Source organism: Rhineura floridana, chromosome 13, assembly GCF_030035675.1.
Source record: "Rhineura floridana isolate rRhiFlo1 chromosome 13, rRhiFlo1.hap2, whole genome shotgun sequence".
Classification (NCBI taxonomy): Eukaryota; Metazoa; Chordata; class Lepidosauria; order Squamata; family Rhineuridae; genus Rhineura; species Rhineura floridana.
In genome coordinates this window covers 27,147,685-27,166,857 of record NC_084492.1, presented here as the reverse complement: position 1 = coordinate 27,166,857, position 19,173 = coordinate 27,147,685, and the positions used below count along the sequence as shown (strand labels likewise).

At 40.9% G+C, this 19,173-nt stretch overlaps 2 protein-coding genes across 7 annotated transcripts in view; one reads left to right on the top strand and one right to left on the bottom strand.

The window, feature by feature from the left end:
• Positions 1-18,278, bottom strand: part of PHKB (phosphorylase kinase regulatory subunit beta) — a 154,655-nt gene extending 136,377 nt beyond the window's left edge. For 4 of the 6 annotated variants that reach the window (XM_061594572.1, XM_061594571.1, XM_061594574.1 and 1 more), the window contains exon 1: positions 18,025-18,278. In XM_061594572.1, coding sequence (XP_061450556.1) covers positions 18,025-18,091 — 67 coding nt within the window. In that variant the 5' untranslated portion in view covers positions 18,092-18,278. Of the gene's footprint in view, positions 1-10,409; positions 10,505-18,024 lie in introns of all 6 variants that reach the window. The other 2 variants (XM_061594575.1, XM_061594576.1) reach the window with 2 other exon arrangements.
• A 58-nt stretch (positions 18,279-18,336) lies between these two features.
• ITFG1 (integrin alpha FG-GAP repeat containing 1) overlaps positions 18,337-19,173 on the top strand; it is a 138,299-nt gene continuing 137,462 nt past the window's right edge. The window contains exon 1 of the mRNA XM_061594577.1: positions 18,337-18,696. Within this exon, the coding sequence (XP_061450561.1) occupies positions 18,492-18,696 (205 nt within the window). The 5' untranslated portion in view covers positions 18,337-18,491. The remainder of the gene's footprint in view (positions 18,697-19,173) is intronic.

The following is a 19,173-nucleotide window of genomic DNA, read 5'->3' as shown; positions in this document are numbered from 1 at the left end:
TTCCATCCCTGCTAGCTTTTATTAGCCAAGAAGGGCAAGGATCCAGCACAGAAGTGGTTGCACGAACCTGTCCAAGCACCTTGTCAACGTCCTCAAGCTGCACCAACTGAAACTCATCCAAGAAATCGGGACAAGGCTGTGCTCTGGATACCTCGCTTGATCATCTGCTATAACACTGGAGTCTAAGTCCTGGCGGGTGCTAAAGATTTTATCCTGGAAGTGCCTAGCAAATTCATTACAGCGGGCCTTAGATGGTTCTATCTTGTCCCTGGGGCCAGAGTGTAATAGCCCCCGGACAATTCTGAAGAGCTCCGCTGGGACTTCCGGGAAGGGTGACTTAGCCTGTGCCTGCTTTTGAGACGGGCTCCTGCCTCAAAAGAAGCTTATTCAGATATATCAGTCAGTTTTTTCTTTTTTTTTGACTGATTAAACTTCTCCCGGGTAGGGAGAAACGAAGAGATTAACCTCAAAGCCTATTTTTGTTGGGACGACCAGATCTCATTAATTTATGGGACGAGGTCCAGCCGACGAAGGTGGGACGGATTTTCAACAGCAAGCTCTATCTGTTAAAGCGAACGTTCATCTTATCTTCTAAGAGAGAACGCATTAACAGGCAAGCACCCTTCTTTCTATATTTTTCTTTTACTTGACTTAAATTGTTGCTGTTTAAAAGAGATTTGCCAGATTGATCGGTTTTTGACATCTCACTGGGGAGCCGTAACTTCTCTCTGCTACGCACTAATTAATAGCTTATCTCTGTTTTTGTTGCAAAAAGCTGTCCTGGATTTGCATTCTAAAGATACACACAGAAGAGGGATTTCTATTCCAGATTTTTATTTTGAAAAATATTATACTGTTTTGAGACTACTCTCTTTTTGGTCTATTTTATTTTGACGAATCTGTTTCTTGACGATTGCCATTAATTGTTTCGATCCTGGGAACTGCATTTTGTTTACTTAACTATTGGAGAGATAAGGCTGTCTGCTCTGTTTATACTGTGATGTCACCAAGTTTGGAGTATTAACCCAATTGTTGCTGAAATAAGAAGTGGTTTTCCTATATTTTTCTTTTGAAATGGCAATTAAGAAAGTGGCTGAGAATCTGGAAATAACTATGTTTCAGAAAATAATGGATGAGATTGAGATAACGAAAATTGAATTGAGTAAAATGAAGCAGGAGATTAAAGATATAAGGGTCCCTGTGAGAGAGGTGACCCTGGAAGGGGTCCCTGTGAGAGAGGAGACCCCGGAGATTGGAACAGGGGTCCCTGTGAGAGAGGAGACCCTGGAGACTGGAATAGGGGTCCCTGTGAGAGAGGAGATCCCGGAGATTGGAACAAACGTGGAACAGGAACAAGATTTGGAGTCTATGGAATTTAGAAATAAAATCTATTGTTTGGAACTCAATGTTATCTCTGAAGAAATTAATGAAGATTCTAGAGATAAAGTTATCAATGGCATGGATTATCTTCTGGACTGGAATGATGTGATGGAGCCCAATATAGAGAAAATCTATGGAATTAACTGCAGCCATGTGACAATGGAAAAACTTTTAAGAGATGACCCAGTGTATTTTGAAAAAAAGAACAGAGATATGATTTTACAGCAATATTTCAGCAACCTATTCAGAATGGATGGCAAGAAAATATTTGGGATAGAGGTAATTCCCATCAGACTCTTACTATATGACTATGGCTTTGACAGCAAGATTATTATGGAATACTGATAATGGAAGATTGGATATTGAAATTACTGGACTTAACAAGACTACTGAAGATGGAAGATGGAAAATGGAACTAATAGAGATAATAGAACAATGGCTACTGAAATTACTGAACCTAACAGATTCTGATGTGATGGATTAATTGAAATGTTTATTTTGACTATGGTTATGACAATAAGATTATCATAATTAGTAATGAGATGGATTAATCGATATGCTTATCTGGAAAAAAAAAATTGATAGATATATTTCTTAAAGAATTGAAATCTCTCTTTGACTTTTTGTGGAAAGAATAAAGTAATGTTTATGAGATTTGATGATTAAGTAAGATAACTACTGGAGGAAAGTGATTTTATAATATGACTTAAGAGACAGGATTGCTATATATTATAGACTTATAACTGATTTGATCTTTGACAAATGGGAAGTCAATATTTTACTCTTTATTTTTTATTTTTGTTTTTTTTTTTTCTTTTTTTTTTTTTTTGTTTAACTATTTTTGATTTTGTTTTTTGTCTTTGAATGTTTTATGATTTTGTCTTGTATGTTTTATGAAAATTTGAATAAAAATTATTGAAAAAAAAAAAAAAGAGCTCCGCTGGGCGGCAGAGTGATGATTTGATAATGGCAGCAAAATATTGTTTTTTTGCTGCCCTTACTGCCCCTAAATACAGCTTACCATAGGCACTTACCAGTGTATAATTGCATCCACCAGGAGTTCGTCTCCATCTGCACTCAAGCAGTCTCCGATATTGTTTCATTGCTCTCAGATCGGGGATATACCATGTAGCCGTACGAACTCTACACAGGAGAGGGTGCTCAGGAGCAATCATGTCAACCGCCCGAGTCATTTCTGTATTCCACAGTTCAACCAGGGTCTCGACAGGAGCACCAGCCCTATCAGCCGGAAAACTCCCCAAAGCCCTTTGGAAACCATCCGGATCCATTAGTCTCTGGGGGCGGACCAACTTAATAGGTCCCCCACTTTTGCAGAGGGGAAAAGCTGCTGTGATCTGTCCATGACAGAGGGACTGATGTAAGGCCCCCCACATTCAGATCACCAACTCCATGTCCAGTTGCAAAAACCAGATCATCCATCCATCCATCCATCCATCCATCCATCCGTCCATCCGTCCATCCGTCCGTCCGTCCGTCCGTCTGTCTGTCAGGGATGGGACATTTTCAAGCAGACAAACCAGCCTTCAGTGTTTTCATTCAATGCATCCAATTCATCCAGTGGTTCCCAAACTTCCCCCCCCCATGCATCGCTTGAAAATAGGTCAGGATCTCGGTGGACCCCTTAATGGTTTTTCTACCTGTTGTACCAATTGTAATGCACTGTGCTAGGTGCTGTAGGATTTTTTAAATTGTCTTTTAAGTGCTTCTTTTATTTCTTATATTGTATTCTATTGCGTTACAATTTGAATCCCAAAGAATATAGAAAATAATAAAATTCAATGTAAGAAATAAAAGAAGCAATAAAAAATATAATTAAAAATCAATGGGTGGTTTTCAATGCTAGTCCTACACAGAGTAGGCCCACTGAAGTTTAATACGTATGCCTAACTTAGGATAATTTATTTCAATGTGTCTATTTGGAGTAGGACTTAGTTGAATACAACCCAATATGAATATTTAATGTGCTGCACTTGCCATTCACAGCTGCTACTCCCACTGTTCTCCACACACAACGGACCATGTGAATCTTGTCTCTGGATTGGCCCTATCCACACAGGATAGCCAGTCCACCCTCCTACACAGGAAGGACAACAAAAGGACTTCCTACTTGGGCTGGGGCTTCGATTTAAGTAACAATCACCTACCTGGCTTCCCTATATTTCGGCCTTGTCCCTCAGATCTGGCTTAATCTTTCAGGTCTGAACCCTGGCTTTCTTCTGACAGCAGCATACAGCTCAGTCCTGATTACCAGGTACGTTTAGCCCAACTAAAAATCTCCCAGAGCTGTATTCACACATGCAGTGAACCCCAAGATCCTGTAATCACATGTCCCTTACTATTCTGCTTTCTTAAATGCCTAAATAACTTTCATGACTGAGCTTCTCTTTCAGCTTGACTGTGCAATGGATCCTGTGTTTACGGCATGCAATTGTGAATTACTGGTGCCTAAAAGATCCTGACCACCATTCACAGGGTTAGCTAGCCAAAGGTACCATTAAAATGAATGATCCTTTTAATTCAGTTCAAGCTTAGACTCATCCCTTGACCATGTAAACAAATCAAAGGTTGAAGCAAGTTAATAAGATTATTTCAAAATAGCTGGTCCAGCTTCTTAACCATTTCCAAAGTGAAAAGTAAAATAGAAACACCATGTGAATTTAAGACTTGTACACAAATTAACAATAAACTGTATATCTTCAAAAGTAACCAGATGCGAAAAACAATTATAACTGTCAGACCATCAGAACACAAATCAATTTCTCTTATACCTCATGATTGCCGAACAACTCATTTTGTTCAAAAGCATTTCAAATGGGCAAAATATGTTGCTGCCATCAGACAGCCTAAATGCTCTGCCTAACAAATTCTATAATAATAATAATAAATAAAATAAAATTTTATTTCTAGGCCGCCTATCTGGCTGAATTAACGGCCACTCTAGGCGGCGTACATAGACTAAAATATAACATAGAGTAAAATATAACATATAATACAAAACAACAATAAGTATACTCAATGCAAACCTACCCCCATCATACAAAAATTTAAACTAAATTAGACAGAGGTCTCGAATGCCTGCCTAAAAAACCATGTTTTCAGTTCTCGGCGGAAGCCTGTCAGGGAGGCAAAATTAAAATTATGCTTAATCAGTATTGCAATCTACCCCATAGCAACAAATGCAAGTCATAAACACAGGATTATGGCTTCACTACAAAATAAAGCAGAAAAATATATGCACAAATATCTTTCATAGCCTATCTTGATGATAAGCAAGGGAACGCATATAATGAAAAAAACAGTGTTTTCCTACAAAGCACTGTGTATGTTCCACCCACTCCTTAAAAATGTATTGTGCTGTGAAAAAGCCATTGTTTTTTTTAAAAAAATCATATCCAAGTGTTCACAGATTAGGAAACAAAAGATGCAGGAAACAATACTCTTGATAGGGTGCTGTGCTTATTTTCTAAATCAATCAACAGCAAGTTTGCCATAATCACAACATTTTAGAAATGCAGATCCACCTTGCAGGAGGATGACAGATGCCTGGATTAGTAGTTGTCACATTCTGGAAAGGTTATTTTACTTTGGGAAGCATTTAGACATTGACATGGGAAGCTCTGTATTTTACTGGGCAACAACACACAATACAGTATTCATTGCTCAGACTCTGCACAGCATGTAGCCTCAATATCGCTGAATGGTCCTTATCCACGCTACACAAGGAGCCTTCGCATTGTCTTTTCAGACTATTTGCTGGAAGTTCTAGGACAACTGAAGGCAACAAAATATTCTAGAAACAACATCAGAAAAGCAACTTGACTGTTCAGCATAGCCCTATGTTTTATGGTGTATGACCCTAGCGCCAAATTACCTTGATATGCCTAGTGTCAGCGCAAAGCTGTCCTACCAAAAAGGTGGACAGAAGTTTTGTTAAGAAGAAGTGATAGGGTGGGAAAGTGTCACTGTAGGCAGACTAAGCCTTTGTGTGACAACAGATTCAGCAAAGGGTAGGATATAACTATAGTAATACATTATAGTTTTATGTCTGATTTTATGAGCTGCTGTGATGGGACAAAACATCCCAATGGCTGCATGAGATTATAGCTGGTGCCCTTGCTCCAGATGGGGCATGACCCCAGATGAAGCATACACATGTTGGATTAGAAGTCATTAATGGATCAAATTGAGAGAGATCCAATAGCTGTAAGATGTATATAAAAAAAACTGTGCAGGAACAAAAAAGATTATGCTCTTTACTCATAATGCATTTTGAGGATACCTCTTCCTCACGGAACAGGAGGAAGTTAGAAATTGTTCATCCCTATCATACACTCAAGAGCATGATTGAAGCAGCAGTGGTCTTATAATAACATAAAGACCACTGGAAGAGCCACCTTCAGTTTCATGTTCTTGAGTTGATGTCAGCGGGAGGTGGCTAATAAGGTGTCGCTGAAGTCAGCAGGCAGCAAAATATGCTCCTTCACTGCATCAACTCCCAGGCTGGACAGTGAAGAGGCTCAGATTAGGCTCATTACTGTCAGGTGATGGCAGCAGGGTGTGCACAAGATCCAGCGGATTCTCTGCCAGTCTAGCCTTTCCACCAAAATGTCCCATTTCAAGGATTTCCAGCAGTTACCACTAGTGGTTTTATTGCTGGTGGTAGCTTCTGTCCACATGCACTTTGGCCAGGCACAATGGGGCACTCCTCGCTTGTGGCAAGTCCCACCAAATGGAGGACCTTCCCCTGCAGCTGAGCAGAGGGACATCTCTGTCCCATTCAAACCCCCTCCAGCACAGCAAATCACAATCTGGATTGATCTGTAAATCTATACATACTTCTAATGTTTCCTATTGATATTAAAAGTAACATTCTGTCTTAGGGGGGAAAGAAAAAGCAAAACGTGATAATATTCATAGGCCCATCAAATTAAAATAATAAAATCACTGAAATTGCAGTTTATAACTATCAATTTTTCACACTGTTCCTACAAGAACATGTAAAATCCTTCATAGTTCTCTGACAGGGCATGCTATCTTCTCACATTATTACATACCTGTGGCAAGTTCATCCACACATGACTACATAATGATATTACTATATATTGCCCACATTGTGATGTTTACTTGTCAGAAAAGCTTAGCTGTTTGGGTCTAAGCTACAACTGCAAATGAGCCCTACTGTCTTGTACGTATGTAAAATTCAATTTTACAGTCTAGAACTGTGACCCAACAATTTCAGCTAATGAATCATTTCATCAGAAGGCTCACAGTAATTCCAGTGACAGCCTAAAATTACATCGCTAATTTTGCTACTTTGTACTAGCCTCGTAGAACTCAATAAAGCCTACGAGGAAAGGTTGCAACAACTGGGACTTGAGAAATAAAAGCAACTAAGAGGGGGATGGGCACATTATAGAAGTTTATAAAATTATATATGGAGAACGACCGTAGCTCAGCAGTGGAGCAACTGCTTTGCATGCAGAAGATCCCCGGTTCAATCCCCAGCATCTCCAAGAAAAAACTTCTGCTTGAAATCCTGGAGGGCCACTGCCAGTCAGGGAAGACAATAGGAGCCAGATGGACTAATTGACTGATTTCGTGTAAGGCAGCTTCCTATGCAGAAAATGAATAGAAAGAAGTTTTTCTCCCTCTCATAATATCAGATCTCTGGGTCATCCAATGGAACAGCTTGGCAGGACACAAAAGAAATTATTTCTTCACACAGTGCATGATTATAGAATTCGCTGCCACAAGATCTGGTGATGGTCACTAGCTTAGACGGCTTTAATAGGTGATAATACAAATTCATGGAGAAAGGTCTCTCATTGGCTATAGCTAAATGGAACCTCTAAGTTCATAGGCAGTATGCCAATGAAACCAGTAGCTGAGGAGCAACAGCAGGGGAAGGCTGTTGTTTCCATTACCTGCACGAGGGCTTAAGAACATAAGAAGACCCTGCTGAACCAGGCCAATGGCCCATCTAATCCAGCATCCTGTTCTCAAGCAAGACTTAAGCACAAGATAAATCTTCCCTCCTGCAGTTTCCAGCAGCTGGTATTCAGAAGCATACTGCTTCCGACACTGGAGGTAGGCATCTGGTTCCCACAGGCATTTGGTAGGCCACTGGGAGAATAGGATGCTGGATCAGAGGGATCTTTGGTCTGATCCAGCAGGGCTCTTCTTATGTTCTTAAGCACCATAAGACCACTTCTGGCAATGCATATGAGCATATAAGAAAAAATAAGCATTATTGTATTGTTGATCATGCAACTTATGCTTCAGTTCTTATGACAGCAGTTCTTTTAGGCTGCTGGTGTCATGTGTTCATACTGTACAAATGCATGTTAATGTATTTGGTAGGGGTTTTTTACTTACTGCTTTTAGAAAATCTCTGGCAATGCTGAAATAATTTGTATATTATGCAGGCAATTAAGAAGATGCTTTTTTCGCACCAGTTGACCCTTGTTTTTATTGTATTTTAAATGTTTTTACTCTGTGGTTATTGTTTTTTAATGTGTTGTAAACTGCTTTGATGTTTTTAACGACACAGCGATATACAAATATTTTTATAAATAAATAAATAAATGTTTTTAACGACACAGCGGTATACAAATATTTTTATAAATACATAAACTGAGCATAAAATCTGTAGTCAATAGCTCAACACCCCCAGCTGCATTTGGCATGATGATAGCCACTGAAGTGAACACCACACTTTGTGCTTCTACTGCTTCAAATGGTTATGGCTAAGAATGCAATAGCAATAACAGTATTTTTCTCTCTCTTTAAGAAAGGGATGCCAAAAGAAATAAAGAGCAAAACACCTTTTTTCTGAAATGTATAGATTTTAAAACATGACTTCATATTCATTCTTTGCTAGCTTCATGTATTTATTCTTTGCCAGCTTCTTTTGTGGAAAATTTAAAAAGTCTGATCTGACAAATCAGGCAAGATCAAGAACTTACTATGCTGATAAGAACATAAGAAGAGCCTGCTGGATCAGGCCAGTGGCCCATCTAGTCCAGCATCCTGTTCTCACAGTGGCCAACCAGGTGCCTGGGGGAAGCCCGCAAGCAGGACCCGAGTGCAAGAACACTCTCCCCTCCTGAGGCTTCCGGCAACTGGTTTTCAGAAGCATGCTGCCTCTGACTAGGGTGGCAGAGCACAGCCATCACGGCTAGTAGCCATTGATAGCCCTGTCCTCCATAAATTTGTCTAATCTTCATTTAAAGCCATCCAAGCTGGTGGCCATTACTGCGTCTTCTGGGAGCAAATTCCATAGTTTAACTACGCACTAAGTAAAGAAGTACTTGCTTTTGTCTGTCCTGAATCTTCCAACATTCAGCTTCTTTGAATGTCCACGAGTTCTAGTATTATGAGAGAGGGAGAAGAACTTTTCTCTATCCACTTTTTCAATGCCAAGCATAATTTTATACACTGATGTCTCCCTTCCTAGCATAAGTTGTCAAACCTTGGCAAATCTAGGTTCCAGAATACCACTTGGATTAGCAACTGTGCAACATCTGCCACAGCAGCCATAAATGATCAAAGCAGTAGCAACAGTTCCCAAGAAGGACCTGAAATACTGGCGCATCCACTTCTGGAAAGGAAGGAAAGACACAGGCATACAGCTCTTGGCCAGGGGATGTTGAAATTGCTTGATCATTGATTGCTATGACAATAGATGAAGCACAGCTGCTTGTCCACTTGGTATTCTACTCTGGCACCCAGGCAGGCCCGGGATTTGCCAAGGCTCGGCTGCCTATGTTGGCAACATGAAAGTGTGCCACACTGGTTGGCCAGCAGATTCCAACTGTGGAAACTGCTCCCTGAGGGCTCAAATCATTACCATCACATTGCTTCAAAACTGACAAGTGCAATATTTATTACTGATTAACTGAGCGATTAAAAGTCTTATCATTTGTACTTCATCTGAATGTCCTGGAGGGAAATACATACAGTCCAAACCGAAAATTAAACAATAAAATTAAGACAGTGTAAGAATTAATACAGAATTCAACTGCAAATAAAACCACCAGCAGCAACAGACACTCAGAAGCTTATTTTTATCATCAACATCAACATCAGCCCTTCACCATAAGGTCCCAAGGTGGGTTACAGCAACGTAAATTTCAATACTAGAAACAGTTTAAAACAAATTAAAGTCACAGGAATAGGGTAGATAGAAATATACCAGCAGTGTTATATTGGTTTGGAGGACATTAGGAGGAAAATATATGATTTATTGTTAGTTCATATTTTTATTGTTTTAATTAATTAGCATATGCGCATATCACAGCACCTTAAGATATTTTCTAAGTTACCTTAAGTTGTTGTAATGTCAAAATATTGTCTTTTTTATCAGTCCCATAATACCATTATTATGCAAACACCACCAATGTAACTTTTGGTTGTTTTATTCTGTTCCATCTTTAATGAACGTATCATGGTTTTTCACTAAAAAAATCTTCTTGTGAACCTTCACACCTTTAATAAACCAGTGTGTTCATTTCAGTTATAATTTGGAGTCTGTGAGTTTTGGTAATAGATTGTGTTTTTCCTCCTTGTTCCACTGGGTTGCTGCTGAGCAAATAGAACCAGGGTGAGGAAACCAAGGAAGAAAAATGCATAGGCCAGAGTTTGACTGTGTATGCAAGGGCACTGATTGGATTCACTAATCTGACATTTAGAACCTAATTTTCAGTGGGTCCTGAAAATATATATCTCAAGTGTCAAAGGCCAGGGTAAAGAGGTGCATCTCCAGCATACAGCCTTCCCAAAAGGCTGAGCAAATAGGTATGTCTTCACCTGAGACACCTCAGAGAGATCATTCCAAAGACAAGGGGCTATCACAGAGAAGCCTGCCCAAAGGCCCCATTAGTACACTTTATAGCTCTTTTTATGCTAACAATTCAAAAGCACTGACAAGCAGTTACATTTTTCAGGGAGGAAAACACACAAGCTTTAAAAAACCAAAAAAAGTGACCTGAAGAGGTCAGCAGACTTACCAAACCACGAGAACACATGAGCAGAGGTGGTTCTGTCAGCATCCAAAGTGGCCATTTCAAGCCGTTGCAGCTAATCACAAACGTCTCAAGCTAAGCTACAGCAATTTTTGAAAATATTTAGTGAGGGTTAGAGGCAATCAGCTTTAAATTAAGCAAAAGCAGTGTTAGCAGAGTTATTAACATGATGCAGTGTACAATAAAGAGGATAATTAGATTTATTATATTTTATGTTTTCCCTCTATACTGCATAACTTGATTGTCCTATACCAATATTTTCAATAAATATCACTGACTGAAATAGCATTACCTATATTTACATAATGTCTGCTTACTGTTCTATAACAAGAATGTTATTTGACATTAACATTTCTTGTTATGCCAGATAATATTGGATATTTGCAACAAAGAGAGGGTAAAATCCTCCATTCAGATGAAATAAATTCCAGGTCCAAATGAAATACATTTATTCTTTGCTTAATGAAACATTTAATTGTTCTAATCCAAAAGAGTATGCAATTGCACACATTTTTCAATATAATACAACTTTTCTGTAGTTTCAGAGTGTTTCATTATGGTACCCAATAGCAGATTTTGAATTTGTTCTGTTGATTTTTATATTTGTTCAGACCCCTTCTACTGATTTCACCACCAATCTCAACCCTACTTTAGACTTAACACGTTCATTTCTAATATCAAGCTTCAACAAAGTTTATGCAGTCTGATGCTTGTTCCCAAGCTACTTTTGATGAAATTAATGCTATAAAGGGATGCACAAAAATCAACTCAAATGGCTTACAGTTCCATAATTATATAAGCTGGCAATTATTCCATTATTTGGATGGATAAAAATATAAAAGAATATGTCTACATGGTTTTGGAAAATATGGATGAGGATTTGGGAAGCAAGTGATTCTACAGTGTCAAGTGTGATACGCTTATATCCTTATATCATTCTCTGTATAAAAACATTTGAATTAAGCAGAATTCTTCATCGGGCCAATTACTAGTATATGAAGAGCAGGGATTAAGTCACATATTTGTCTATAGGACTTTCTTTACTAGCTACCTGATGTGATTGTTTTGGATTTGTTAATGTCTGCAGTAGCAGTCTTTTAATTTTGCTTGATGAAGGGCCCTACACAACTCAGATGCGTACATATTCTTACATTAAAAGACATTCTGATGAAAGGTATCACATTAGCCCTATTCAAAGGTTCTACAATTGTGTTATATATCAATATGCAAGGAGGGAGGACAAGGATAAGCATGCTTTTTCCAACCCCCTTTGCCTGCCACATGTTGTAGAGATAACATTTGAAGAGAAGACCCTGCTTCACTTGTGTCAGCTTCCTGAGCGATTCAGAAACCTGAAAATTCAGTGTTCTACATTGTGTGGGTAGCCTACAAGAGAAGGTTTCATGCTTCAGAAGTTTTCTCTCCAATTCATGGAGGGCAACTGAGGAGTGGAGCTGGAACAGTTGTCCTCACTCTCCTCCATCACGTGTTGATTTAACACTGCAGCAGATTTAACACTGAATACGGCTATTATCTATTTTCTAATTATTAAATTTAGGCTGAGGAAATGACAGCAGTCTACACTGAAAAGGGGCACTAGGGTTACTCAAGATTTCATTTGGATTAATCTGGATCTGCTCTCATGATCACCTTAGCACATAGTGGCCACAAGAAGCTCTAATAACTAGGTTTATGATCACATGCCAAAAGCTATCCCACATTGAATTTTAGCAAAAAGCAGTGGAATGTACCCAGCCATCTCACTGGCAGGGCATGGAACTTGGCATGAGTGTTTCCTGTGGCCTGCACCATAGACTGAGGATGTGTTGTGGGAACACATTGCTAATCCTAGAAAATAACCACACTCAGGACTGCCCAAAATTGTAGAGATCTCTTACGCACTGTTCAATTAACCGTCACTAAGCAAACAAACACTGTCACTTTCTCCAAGTATTAACTGTACAGGCTTGTTAGAAACAAAGCTTTAGAAGCATGATCTGAAGGCACATGAGGCCACCAGCTTGCTGAAGCTAAGAAGCTCTGGGTCTGGTCAGTGCTTGGATGGGAGACTGCCTGGGAACTACATGTATGCTACCTTGAGTTTCATGGTGAAAGGCAGGATAAAAATGTAATAAATAAATAAATAATACAGCTTATACAAAGTGGACAGGCATAGTACAGCCACCCACTCAGTGTGCTATCTTACTTCTATGCCCACCATGCATTCATGCACTGCGCATAAGGTTTGTATAGGGCCAACGCATTAACAGTTCAAAATTCAGGCTTATGAATATTGGACTTTACATGCATAGGCGCTAAGCAAACATTATATCCAACGCAGGGATGCCCAGCAGGTCCATACACAGGAGACATACATCTGGCAGTCAGGAAACGATAATCCTGCTCCCCCATTGGACATAGATTCTGTACTCTTAGAACCTCACCAAACTACCACATAATGGATTAGTCTTAACTACACTGTTTGATCATTAATCATTATTCCAGTTTTTGCCAGGATAGAGGGAAGAATAGCCAAGGTGCTAAGTGTTCCATTTGCACAGGTGCTTAACTGGATTGGTTTCATATGGATGAAGGATGTTATTTGACCAATCTATAAAGCTTCTAAAGAACCCACTGGTTGCAGGACTCAATTTTCAGATTATATCAAAAAATGATGTAAAACACCTGTGATGCTATTATCAATATACATTTCCTACTTATTACCACACATTTTAACATGAGGTTGTATTCAGTTCTAGTCCTACTCAGAGTAGACCCACTGAAATTAATAGACAGGGCTAACTTCACTCCATTATTTTCAATGGATCTACTCTGAGTAGAAGTTAGTTGATTGTAACCTATGGTCAGCTATCTTGGTGGATGAACTATTTTGTTTAAAAACTGTATTTACAAAATGTACACCATCCATGCATTATGCAGGTCAAAATAACTTTGGATCAAACTTATGACATTTAAAAAAAATGTACAGTATTGCAAGAAAATGTGGGGCCCGATTCTAAAAAAGCACAAATTTTAATCCGCACTTACATTAACTGCATCAGTAAGAGTCAAATGTTTGCAACATTTGACACAAGATTTATATCCTGACAGTTATTTTTGAGAATAAATTATTATGACTCTATCAAGGCTTTTTGACCTCACGTTTTCAGGACACCTGTTAGCATAATTTAAATAATCTGCCTGAAAATCCCCTGGTAGTTTTCTTCTTTAAAAAAAAATGTTTGTAAACACTACAACTAAATAATCACAAATCTCTATTTCTAACAGAAAAAAAAATCAAGATCAGATATGTTTGTAACTTTTAGGATTGAGGTTTAAACTTGATTTGCCAACATTTCTTTAAGGCAGACTGCATCGAAACCTATATTGTTTTGGATTTTTAAAAAAATCACAACCAAAGATGGACGGTTGCAACTATTTTGAAAAGTCTTGGGGGTGGGAAATGAAATGTATGCTTGATCAAAACTTCTTGGCAGCCCTAACTTTACCAACTCTGTGTGAATATCATAATTTTATACAAATATCACATAGTCGTAACATGTACTGAAACTGTGCATACCTCTGTATAACTAATAGACATATAGTACTTGCAGTGGAAATTTCACATATTCAATTGTGTAAAGTTAAACTGGAAGTTTAAAGTGTTTGGGGTATGACACAATTTACACCTGGTCAGGTTGGCAATAAAAATGTATCTCCGCAAACTTGTGTACTGATGTGTGAAAGTTGGTCATGTGTGTACTGTAGAAAACGTGTGTTCTTTCTAAGCATAATTTTTTAAAATGCAGTTTGGGCCTGACAGAATCTTAGGAGTCAAATAAAACTTTATATGTCAAATATAAAATGGGAGGGGAAAGAGGAGGTATCAACTTTATTGTTTGCTTATGCTTTAACATTGACTTTTTAATCTATCATTTGTAGAGTCACTATAACCTATTCTACACTATGATTGCAATTTATAAGATAAATAAATCAAAGGGTGTGTTCTGAAATGTGTTGCAAAACAAACACACTGGGGCTCTAAAGACAACCTAATAATTGTTCAAGGCAATACTATAGTCATTTAAGAACACGTGCATGTTGAAGGCTACAGTACTTCAGTTTACAATCGGCTTGAAAGGACTTGTTCTGGAAGTGCTTGGCCCTGAAAGTGATTTGAAATTTAACTATCTAATTAAATCAAATACATAGCAAAGCCACCCATCACTGGAGAAAGTGGATTTTAAAAATAAAGCCCAAATGATACTATCTGTTGGCCAAATTTGATTGTAGGGATTGTCACTGTTACATGGCCATGGGCATTAAGTGGTTGACAGTACAAAACCTGATTTTTCTTCCTCAAGGAACTACAAATCTGATACAAGCCTTTGATGTGTTTCCATACAGTCAAGAAACTTCCACAGGGGAAAAAGAAAGAAGTAGCTGAACACATGCAAGAAATTATGCAAGTTACTGAGGCCCAGCACATGGCTCTGCTATGCTTTCTCTTAAGACTTTTATTAGTGATATTTATAACGGAGCCAGAGGGAGAAACGTAAACAGGCAACAGCAGAGTTTGCATCTTCAGTGTCAGCCAGAGCTGCTGCCCCCTTTCCGAGTGATTTGCAAAGCTGCCAGATGGATCAAGCAAGACAAAAATAGCTACAAGCCAAGGCAAGGAAAGGCTGTTGATGGATCGGGGATGTGAGAGCAGTGGGAAAGAGAGCAAGTAGTTAAGGGGAGAGGAAAGAGGAGATTTGAGGGTGCCAGAAAAGTTGAGAGGCCAAATCGTAGGGGGGGAAAGAACACAGAGAAAACCAGATTATGAGGGTGACAAAGAAAGGGAAACTCTGAAGGTAATGTGAAGACAGAAAAGAAGCATGGGAAGGGGACAAAATCAGGGAAACAGTTGGAAAATTTTGTTGCCATGGTAGGTCAGGCTAAAAGTCAATCTCGACTAATTCTACAAGACACATGTTGAATATGGATATGGGTCCTGAGGAAATCTGACTAAGAACAACCAGATGACCACATACATAAGCATTATTTTTCTTTATGTCAGATCTGGGAAAACATGTACAATTCCTTGATAGCAGCATCAAATGACTATAGCCAGCCCTATAGTCTATGGAATAACAAGCGTTTCATTTGACTAGATGTAAACACTCTGGATGTCTTCACCTCTGCCTTCTTATGCAGGTGAACAGGAAGAAGTATAACAAAAGTGTCTAGGACTTCCAAATCCTGTTGTGCCAGAGCTCCTATGTGTTTATTAGCAGCTGAATGACAGGAAAGATACAAGTATGTGATTTTTTCCCCATTACCTCATCTCCATGTCATTGCACCCAATGATGAAAAAAAGCCACATATGAAGCATTTCTGCTTGGCACGAAGCTCTTGCACAAGACCTCATCCATAACAAGGAGAGGGAGGCTGTCACCTTTTGAACAGGTCCCTGTAGCTGTGCCTTTACCAGTTGATTAAATGTGCAACATTACCGGGAGACGTTTTATCTCCATGCTATGAAAACTAAGCTTCCCCAGCTGATTTCTGCAGATCAGCCCACAGACCTTTACGTCATCAGTCCCACCAATTCTGGTCAGTTGATAACCCTAATAGGTGGAAGACAAAAGTGAACTGTGGGCAGTTTAAGTAACCCCAACTCAACAAGAGTATTGAAGGGCTTCAAAGGGCTGCAGCACCTTCCCTATGAGGAAAGGCAAAAACATTTGGGGCTTTTTAGTTTAGAATAAAAGTGACTAAGGGTAGGAAGACATGGTAAGAGGTTTATAAAAATACATGCTGTGGAGAAAATGGACAGAGCAATTTTTCTCCTCTCATAATACTACTGTTCAGGGACATCTGATCAAAGTGATGAGCAGCAGATTCAGGACAGAGAGATGCTAGCTTACGGAATTCACTGCCACAAGATTTGATGACCTAGATTCAACCAAATTGTGGAGAATGAATTTAATCAACAGCCATTAACCATAACAGCTAACACAGGCAATATACTATTAAAGATCATTAAGAACATAAGAACATAAGAAGAGCCTGCTGGATCAGGCCAGTGGCCCATCTAGTCCAGCATCCTGTTCTCACAGTGGCCAACCAGGTGCCTGGGGGAAGCCCGCAAGCAGGACCCGAGTGCAAGAACACTCTCCCCTCCTGAGGCTTCCGGCAACTGGTTTTCAGAAGCATGCTGCCTCTGACTAGGGTGGCAGAGCACAGCCATCACAGCTAGTAGCCATTGATAGCCCTGTCCTCCATGAATTTGTCTAATCTTCTTTTAAAGCCATCCAAGCTGGTGGTCATTACTGCATCTGGTGGGAGCAAATTCCATAGTTTAACTATGCGCTGAGTAAAGAAGTACTTCCTTTTGTCTGTCCTGAATCTTCCAACATTCAGCTTCTTTGAATGTCCACGAGTTCTAGTATTATGAGAGAGGGAGAAGAACTTTTCTCTATCCACTTTCTCAATGCCATGCATAATTTTATACACTTCTATCATGTCTCCTCTGACCCGCCTTTTCTCTAAACTAAAAATCATTTGGGGAGGGGCCAGCAGAGGAGGGCTACTGCCCTCATGGCCGACTTGTGGGTTGCCCAGGACTAGAGTGAGTGTCCTTTACAGCCCAACCCTACACATGTTTACAGAAAAGCAAGTTCCACTGAGTTCAAAAGGGTTTACTCCCAAGTTAAGTGTGCATAAGACAGCAACCATGCAGCATAATTCTAAGTACCCTGATTGAGAAAAAACACTGAGTTGAATGGGATCTACTCCCCCCAAAAGCTGCCATCTTATGTTCACTACCTCGCAAATATACAAGCCTGAACTAAGCATGCATCAGACTGGACTCTGCAGGTACACTGGACGGCAACCTTAATATGACTCAGCAGGTCGCTTTTTATGTTATGGGTCTTAATCTCAGTGGCAGGACACCAGTTTTGCATGCAAATCCCCAGCAATTCCAGCTGGGGGCGGGGTTCCTGCCAGAATCCCTGAAGATCTGCTGCCAGTCAGAGTAGTCCTGGGGTGGGGAACCTGTGGCTCTCAGGGGTTGTTGGATTACAACCTCCATTACTGCACCCCTCAGTCAATGGTTTAGGATTATGAGAGTTGCAATCCAGCAACATATGGAGAGGCACCACCTAGCAATACTGAGCTGGATGGATGTAACGGTCTTTCTCAGCACAAAGCAGCCTCCAATATTTTTAGGCACAATCGCTAAATAGAATCGCCACGTCCAGGGGCAGCATAGCTGCAAACTACCAGACGCTGAGTACAAGTGTCATTGCCACCTGCTTGGGAGCTTTCTCCCGGGGCCGCCCGCTGTTGTAAAGCGAACGCTGGATTAGCCGGACCTTCGGTCTGATGGAGCGAGGCTCTTTTTAAGCGAAGGAGACGGGGGGAAGAAGGGAAGGACAGAGCGACGGTAGCACGTGAGAAGGAAGAAGAAACGGAGACAGGAGGAGAAATGGGGGGAGACAGATCCAGGCAGCGATCCCCTCACAGCCTCAGGCAAGCGCAGCTTCCCTTCCTCCTCCTCATGCGACGGCAACGAGAAGGGGAAGGAATAGGTGAGGGGGAGAGGTCAGACCTGAACGCTTGGAGCGGGCCCTCAGCTCCAGTACTTTCCAGCTCACATCGGCCAGAGAGGACGCCATGGCGAGAGAAGGACCGGTGGCGGCGGCGGCAGGAGCAGCCGACTCGAAGCTCCGCTCTGGCGCTCGCCGGACGGACCGAACTCCCTCCGCCGCCCCCCTCGCGGCTCCTCAAGCCACTACTCTCAAGGTGGTTGGCGGTTACTCGGCCCGGCCGTAAACGCAACCCGGCGGCGCACGCAGGCTGACGGGGCACATCGGCGCATGAAACGGAGAGCGCGAGAAAGGGCTCACGCGCGGCACTGTCGTAAACCGAACCCGGAAGTCGGTTAGATTGAGACAGGAGCGGCCGCCTCCTACTTTATGGGCTGCTGTTTGACAGGGTGCCGTAAGTGATGTTGGTGGTCGCGGTGGCAACGGGAAGGATCCAGGTTGCTGCTGCTGCTGCCGCCGCCGCCGCGCGATGGGGACCCCCTGCCGCCCCTCCCACTGTCACCCGCTGAGGGGACTCGGCGGCCTCTTTTTTTTTCTCCTAGTGGTAGGGAGGCTGGGCTGGGCCCTGCAGAATGTCACTCCTCAGCTCTTCGGGGCCCAGGCCTTCGGGACGCTGGCCGCCTTCGGGGACTTTAACTCCGACAAGCAGACGGACCTTTTCGTCCTGAGGAAAGGTAAGGAACAAAGGGAAGGCGGTGGGAGAACGTAAGGAGAGCCCTGCTGGATCAGGCCGGTGGCTCATCTAGTCCAGAATCCTGTTCTCACAGTGGCCAAGCAGATGCCCGTGGGAAGCCCATAAGCAGGACCTGAGCGCAAGAGCAATCCCTACTGTTGTTGTTTGTTGTTCTGTTTTTATGGCGTGGTTTATTTGTTTTGGGGGACCTTCGGGTATCAAGCGACTAATAAATCTAATAATTAATAATAACAACAACAATACTCTTGTGGCTTCCAGCAATTGGTTTTCAGCAACATATTGCCTCTGACTATGGTGGCAGAGCATAGCCATCATGGCTAGTAGCCATTAGTAGTCTTTTCCTCCATGAATTTGTCTAATCTTTTAAAGCCATGCAAGTTGGTGGCCATCACTGCCTCTTGTGGGAGCGAATTCCATAATTTAACTATGCTCTGTGTGAAGAAGTACTTTGTTTTTG